The sequence below is a fragment of the Hypanus sabinus genome, chromosome 21, assembly GCF_030144855.1.
Source record: "Hypanus sabinus isolate sHypSab1 chromosome 21, sHypSab1.hap1, whole genome shotgun sequence".
NCBI classification, from domain to species: Eukaryota; Metazoa; Chordata; class Chondrichthyes; order Myliobatiformes; family Dasyatidae; genus Hypanus; species Hypanus sabinus.
The window spans coordinates 8,527,386-8,534,957 of NC_082726.1; the positions used below are offsets into that span (position 1 = coordinate 8,527,386).

Sequence of the window (7,572 nt, forward strand, 5' to 3'; positions counted from 1 at the left end):
TGATTAGCCAAGCTACTGATTGTTTTACTGTTGGGGTGTGTAAATGGTGAACTCACAAGAACTGCAGAACGGGAGGGCCAAGTGTGTGAACTACTGGGGGAACTGGACAAGGGACAGAATGAGGGGTGATTAACCTGCAAAGGGGCAAGGTTAGCGGGAGACCTAACATCGCCAACCTGTTATGTCACAACCACACATCATCAAAAACAGACCACCCCTTCCGCGAAGCATGGTGGTGGGCTACATCATGCTGTGGGGATGCTTCATTGTAGCAGGCCCTGGAAGGCTTGTGAAAGTAGAGGGTAAAATTGATACAACAAATACAGAGAAATAAATGTTGGAGGAAAACCTGATGCAGTCTACAAGAGAACTGCGACTTGAGAAGATTTGTTTATCAGCGAGACAATGACCCCAAGCATAAAAACCAAAGCTACTCAGGAATGGTTTAAAATCAACATAGTTAATGCCCTGGAGTGGTCAGACCTCAGTGCAATTGAGAATTTGTAGCTAGACTTGAAAAGGACTGTTCCCTCGTGATCCCCATGCAATCTGACAGAGCTTGAACAGCTTTGTAAAGAATGGAGAAAAGTTGCAGTGTCCAGATGTGCAAAGCTGATAGAGACCAATCCACACAGACTCAAGGCTGTAATTGCTGCCAAAGGTGCATCTACTAAATACTGACCTGAAAGGGATGACTAATTATGCAATCAATTATTGAGTTTTATGTTTGTAATTTATTTATATCACTTTGTAGAGATCTGTTTTTGCTTTGACATGGAAGTATTTTCTGTTGATTAGTGTCAAAAAAGCCAAATTAAATCCATTGTGTTTCAATGCTATAAAGCATAAATACTTACAAGGAGGGCTGAATACTTTTTATAGACATTGTATGCCACCATTTTCAGCCCTGAGATTTATTTTCTTGTAGGTATTTCAGAATCAGAATCAGGTTTATTATCACCGGCATGTGACGACAAATTTGTTAACTTAGCAGCAGCAGTTCAATGCAATACATAATCTAGGAGAGAGAGAGAGAGAAAAATAACAATGTTAAATAAAATAAAACATAATAATAAATAAACAAGTATATCAATTCTGCATATTGAATAGATTATTTAAAAATGTGCAAAAACAGAAATACTGTATATTAAAAAGTGAAGGTATTTACAGGAAAATAAACATTTATAATAGAATTTGTGGGAAAAATCTACATAAACACTGGCAATCAACTAATTTGCAAAAAAAGACAAATTACGCAAATTAAAAGTGTGTGTATATATTGAGAGATAGATAATACTGAGAACATGAGGTTTCGAGTTGTTGCTAGGTTGAATGAGTATATAGGTTGTAGATTTAGTTCAGAGTTGTAGTGAGTGAAGTTATCCACACCAGTTCAGAAGCCTGATGGATGTAGGGTAATAACTGTTTCTGAACCTTGTGGTGTGGGATCTAAGGCTCCTGTACCCCCTTCCTGATGGCAGCAACGAGAAGAGAGTATGGCTTGGATGGTGGGGGTCCTTGATGATGGATGCTGCTTTCTTGTGACAGTGCTCCATGCAAATATACTCAATGATGGGGATGGTTTTGTGGTGATGGACTGGGCTGTATGCATCACTTTCTGTAGACTTTTCTGTTCCTGGGCATTGGTGTTTCTATACCAGGCAGTGATGCAACCAGTTAGGATGCTCTTCACTGCACATCTATAGAATAACACTTTGAGATTGTCAGTAACAAGTTTTACCCATTCTTCCTTATCAGGCGGCTGAATTAATCTCAAGTAGCAGATCACTGCTGGATTCCCTTTCCACTTTCTTCAAGTCTGAGAACTTTTCCGCTACCTGATGAAGTTTTTGCCATTTAACATTGCCTCTCTGCAGGGAGGGTTGAGGAAAAGTGCCCTGGGATTTGAGCATGGACTGAGAACGGAATAAAGCCTTTCCAGTTGGAGAATACTGCACTGGGTCTACAATGTGTGGCTGATGGGGAGGATGCAGTTTGTCTTTTTGTTAAGCAGAATCTATAATTGTTTTTCTAACTGTTGAACAAAAGAAGCTAATGTAATAAAAATGGTATGTTTTTTAATTGAAGTCTAAATAAAGTACTTGTTCTAGATTTTGGCTGTTCACAGGCAAAGCATGAATTCTACTGCCCTCACTGTGCAATGAACTAAACAACTTCTCAACAATCACCTGAGATGGAAGCTTTGGTCAGGGTTTTTAATTAGGTCTTTTTGTTGTGAAAAGATTTTCAGATAAAGAATGGATGGAGATGGGCGTCTTTCCACCATGCCTAACATTAAAAAAAATCTAACCTACGCAGGAAACTATGCAAAAACAGCTTATGTATAGAAGTGATGTCCATAGAAAATGAGAGGCCAGAACACAAATCTTAATTCTGATGTATGGTAACAGAACCTGTAGCCGCTGTAGTGAGTTGTCATGAAGATCCATTCTTTATCCCTCAGGTAGTCGTGTTAACACTGTAACAGGGACATCATCAAGATGCGAGAAGATTGCAGTTTGATTCTTGCCTGTAAATCATAACCTGAAAAGGTTCTGCCGATGCTTGAAATCCAGAGGGGGGAATAAAACACAAAATGCCGGAGCAGCTCAGCAGGCAAGGCAGCATCTATGGAGTGGAATAAAACAGTTGACTTAGCAGTCCTTGTGCAGGATTCCCTAAACTTTAATTTGCAGGTTGAATCTGTGGTGAGGAAGGCAAATATGATATTAGTATTAATTTCAAGAGGACAAGGATGTAATGTTGAGACTTTATAAAGCACTGGTGAGGCCTCACTTGGAGTATTCTGAGCAGTTTTGGGCTCCTTATCTTAGAAAGGATGTGCTGACACTGGAGAGGCTACAAAGGGGGTTCACGAAAATGATTCCAGGATTGAATGGCTTGTCATATAAAGAGCGTTTGATGGCTCTGGGTCTGTATTCACTGGAATTCAGAAGAATGAGGGGCGTCCTAATTGAAACCTATTGAATTGTGATAGGTCTTGATAGGGTGGATGTGGAGAGGATGGTTCCTATGGTGGGAAAGTCTAAGACCAGAGGGACAGACTCAGAATAGAGAGCCATTCTTTTAGAACAGAGATGAGGAGGAATTTCTTTAGGCAGAGAGTGGTGAATCTGTGGAATTCATTGCCACAGGCAGCTGTGGAGGCCAAGTCATTTGGTATATTTAAGGCAGAGGTTGATAGATTCTTGATTAGTCAGGGCACGAAGGGATACGGAGAGAAGGCAGGAGACTGGGGTTGAAAGGGAAAATTAGATCAGCCATGATGAAATGGTGAAGCAGGCTCAATGGGCCAAATGGCCTAATTCTGCTCCTATGTCTTATGGCCTCAGTAGCATAGCTGTTAGCACAATGCTATTGTAAGGAGTTTCAGTATGCCTGTGTTATGTGGGGGGTTTCTCTGGGTACTCCAGTTTTCTCCTACAGTTCAAAGGGTAGGTTCATTGGTCATTGTAAACTGTCCTGTGATTGGGCTAGAGTGAAATCATTATTATGGTGTTTCTCGGTGGCTGAGTCCAAAGGGATGCAAGGGCTGTCTCACTAAACAAATGAAATAAATGTCAGGGCTGAAAACAAAGGAGGAAGACACTAGAATCAGAAACACCAAATCCTGCCCTTGTAAAGTCCAGATTCAAAATTATCCAAGGAACATTCATAAACACAAGAAATTCTGTACATGCTGGAAATCCAGAGTAACACAAATGAAATTCTGGAGAAACTCGGCAGGTCAGGTAACATCCATGAAAAGGAATTAACAGTCGACATTTTAGGCCGAAACTTTTCATTAGAATTGTTTATTCCTTTTCATAGATGCTGCTTGACCTGCTCAGTTCCTCCAGCATCTTGTGTGTGTACCTCTCTGATTCTCTATTTATATATAGGTAGCACAGGACAATTGTAGTTTGGCTGTTGTGGATGACAAGATTGGACTTGGTTGGTGTCACTACTAGAGTACAAACCACTGTAGCTCTCTACTGGGGTTCTCACACAATTCAACTGGAGCAACAATAACTGACTGTTCCTTAATAGCACAATAAATGTGAGAAACATTAGAGAGAAATAAACTAGTTTTGGCTGACTTACTGAGTCAAGATTTCCAGCATCTACAGGATCTCTTGTGTTTTTGAGGTAAGAGATCAGCCATTATTCTGTGTGACACCAGAGTAAACATCAGGTACAATGTGGCCTACTTCTGTTCTCATTTCTTCTGCTGTTGTGAACTTTAGCTGCGAGTTGATCTGAACATCTTTGACCACCAGCTCCAGTTCACACACCACTGAGATCAACAGCTCAGTCGTGACTCTGGCAGTGAGCAACACTTCCAACCTGCACAACCCACGGTTGGTGATCACCAGTGGCTCTGAATCTAGCCCAGAGAGTTTGAGGCATTAATCTCCCCACTGTAGTGTTAATATGACTCGGACACCGCAGTATATTAAACACACACGTTTATTCACCAGACTTCCATTTTACAAAACCCCCACGTTCTGACATCATACGCACTCTGACCTACGAATACTCACATAATACATTACATCCCCATTCTCAAGTTTTTTTTTACAATACTGTGAATTACCAAAACAATGCCTCTAGGTATGACTTTCTAACATTACAACAGCCATGACATAAACTAATAAAAATCTTAACTTCTTATACTGTATTTTACATTGTATCTTACAATACTAACAGCAGTATATTTTCTTTTACTAACATAGACTAATAAACCTTTTATTTCACACCTTGGAACTTATAACATGTGATTTTGTCTCAAACTGTGCGAGACTGTAGGTAGATCTAGTCTCTGTATCTAGCTGGAAGTTTGACTTGTCTCCCAGACCTTGTGCGATAGGACTGTGCTTGTCCTTCAGAGTCAGTCTTTCGAGTATGTGTCTGCATTTCCACCTCAGACTGTCTGCGCCGAACTTTCACCATCATTGTGTTGTGGGGTTTCGTCACGCCCCTCACTCTTGGTGTCGTTTGTTTCCATGTCTGTATCTGTGGAAAAGTCCTGTGCATCTGTACGTGGAAACTCCCTCTCACCTGTCTTCAGCAGATGCTTCCTGTTCCTCCTGTAGACTCTTCCATCCGGCGTGTGAACTATGAAGGATCTTGGTTGCTGATGTCTGTTCACAACCACAGCAGGCTGTCAAGTGTCTGCTCTCTGTATTCTGACGTTTTCACCTGTACACAGATCTGGTAACTGTCTTGTATGTCTGTCATAGTAGCTCTTTTGCTTTATTTGCTTGTACTTTAGCTTGTCATGTACTTGAGTATTACTGTCAGGAGACAGTAGAGTTGTGGATGTTGGCAGCTTGGACTTCAGACAATGTCCCATCAACAGCTGCACAGGAGAGAACCTCACACCCACAATCGGTGTGTTGCGGTATTCAAGCAGAGCAATGTACGGGTCACCGTTGCTGCTGTGTGCCTTCTTGAGCATGTTCTTCACAGTTTGTACAGATCTCTCTGCTTGTCCATTAGACTGAGTGTGCCCAGGACTGGAAGTAACATGTTGAAATTCCCAGATTTCTGAAAACTCTCTAAACTCACCACTGGCATATTGTGGACCATTGTCACTGACGACAATATCTGGAATACCATGTCTTGCAAATGTCGACTTGACTGGACGTGTCACTTAACTTAGTGATTTCCGGATATTTTGAATAGTAGTCCACACAAAGCAGATATTCTGCACCATTGTAGCGAAAGAGATCTGTGCCAATCTTCTCCCATGGTCTTCCTGGTAGTGGGTGGGGAAGCAAAGGCTCTCTTGGATTGCTGTTTTTGTTTTCATTACAGACAGCACACTGAGACACAATGTCCTCTATCTGAGTTGACATACCTGGCCAATAGAGAAGGTCCCTTGCTCTTTCTTTACATTTCACTATCCCCAGGTGTGACTCATGAATTCTGTTGAGCATTTCCTGTCTCATTTGGTTTGGTATGAGTTTTGCCGCTTTGAACATTAGTCCTGATGCATAGCTAATTTCCTCTTTAAACGTCCAGTATTTTTGTATTTCTTTTGGAACATCTTTCTGTTGGCCATCCATTCATTGTAATGTCTCTTAGCATTTGCATTTCAGGATCTTCTGCAGTCGCTTTCCTGAACATGTTCAACTTCTCCTCAGAGATGGGTAGCTGAGGTGTAACCCAGTTGACCTCCAGCTCTCTTCCTAGCAACTCTTCCTTTTGCTCTTTGAGGTAAGCATGGCTCAAAGCATCAGCGATGTGCAGTTCTTTTCCTGACCTATAGGTGACTGTGAGAGTGTACCTCTGTAGCCTGAGAAGCATCCTTTGCAGCCTCACAGGAGCTTGGTGAAGTGGCTTTTTGAAGATGCTCTCAAGTGGTTTGTGATCACTCTCAACCTGGATTTCTTTGCCACATACATACTGGTGGAACTTCTCACACCCCTAAACTATGGCGAGTAATTCTTTCTTGATTTGAGCATATCGGCATTGACAGTCTGTAAGTGCTCGTGATCCATACGCCACAGGCCTCCCATCCTGCAGTATAACAGCTCCTATTCCTTCCGAACTGGCATCCACAGACATCATCACCGGTTTATTGACATCATAGAACTTGAGTGCTGGTGCATTGGTAACCAACTGCTTCAATGTGTCAAAACTTTTCTTTTGTTCATCTTCCCAATGCCATTTAGTGTTGCTCTCTAGTAGCTTTCGAAGTGGAGCACTGACCTCTGATAAGTTGGGAATGAATTTGGCAAGATACTGTATCATGCCCATGAATCTCATTAGTTCTTGCTTGTCTTCGGGTGGTGGTAGCTGTACCACAGCCCTTACCTTTTCATTATCTGGTTTCAGCCCATCAGCGCTGAGTAAGTGACCTATGTATTTGACCTCTGTAGTTCTGATCCTACATTTACTTTTGTTCAGTTTTAGATTGTACTCACTTCCTCAGTCTCTGATCATGTTCCTCAATTGTGTCACCCCATACCAGCAAATCTGATGTTGACCGCCCCATCCAGACCTTCAGTCATTTGTGCCACGGACCTCTGGAATACCTCTGATGCAGAAGAAATTCCAAAGGGTAGACACAGGAAACGATATCTCCCTATGGGCGTGTTGAAAGTGCATAATTTGGAACTTTCCTCATCCAGCTTGATCTGCCAGAAACCTTGATTTGCATCTAATACTGAAAAGTATTTTGCATTAGGCATGCGGGAGACAACCTCTTCAACCGTGAGCAGTGGATAGCTCTTTTGAAGGCTCGGTTGAGATCTTGTGGATCCATGCAAATCCTAATCTTTTTCTCTGTGACCACTGTCACCATACTATTCACCAAGTTGGTCAGTTCTATTTCTCTCGTTATGACTCCCATCTGCTCCATTCTGTGTAGCTCCTCCACTACTCGATCCCTGAGAGCTGCTGGAACCTTCCTCGGAGCATGCACGACTGGTGCAACAGTTGGGTCAATCTGGATATGGTGTTTCCCTGGTACGCATCCTAGTCCAGAAAACAAGTCAGCAAAGTCTTTGAGATAGTCATTTTCTTTCTTAACACCATAGATTCGCTTCACCAGGCCTAGCTCTA

At 41.9% G+C, this 7,572-nt stretch overlaps 1 protein-coding gene across 2 annotated transcripts in view; it reads left to right on the forward strand.

Annotated features, from left to right (window-relative positions):
• The window catches only part of LOC132378774 (tubulin polyglutamylase ttll6-like), a 60,721-nt gene extending 58,609 nt beyond the window's left edge, over positions 1 to 2,112 (forward strand). For both annotated transcript variants that reach the window (XM_059945925.1, XM_059945926.1), the window contains one exon: positions 1,759 to 2,112. In XM_059945925.1, coding sequence (XP_059801908.1) covers positions 1,759 to 1,771 — 13 coding nt within the window. In that variant the 3' untranslated portion in view covers positions 1,772 to 2,112. The remainder of the gene's footprint in view (positions 1 to 1,758) is intronic.
• Positions 2,113 to 7,572: the final 5,460 nt, after the last annotated feature.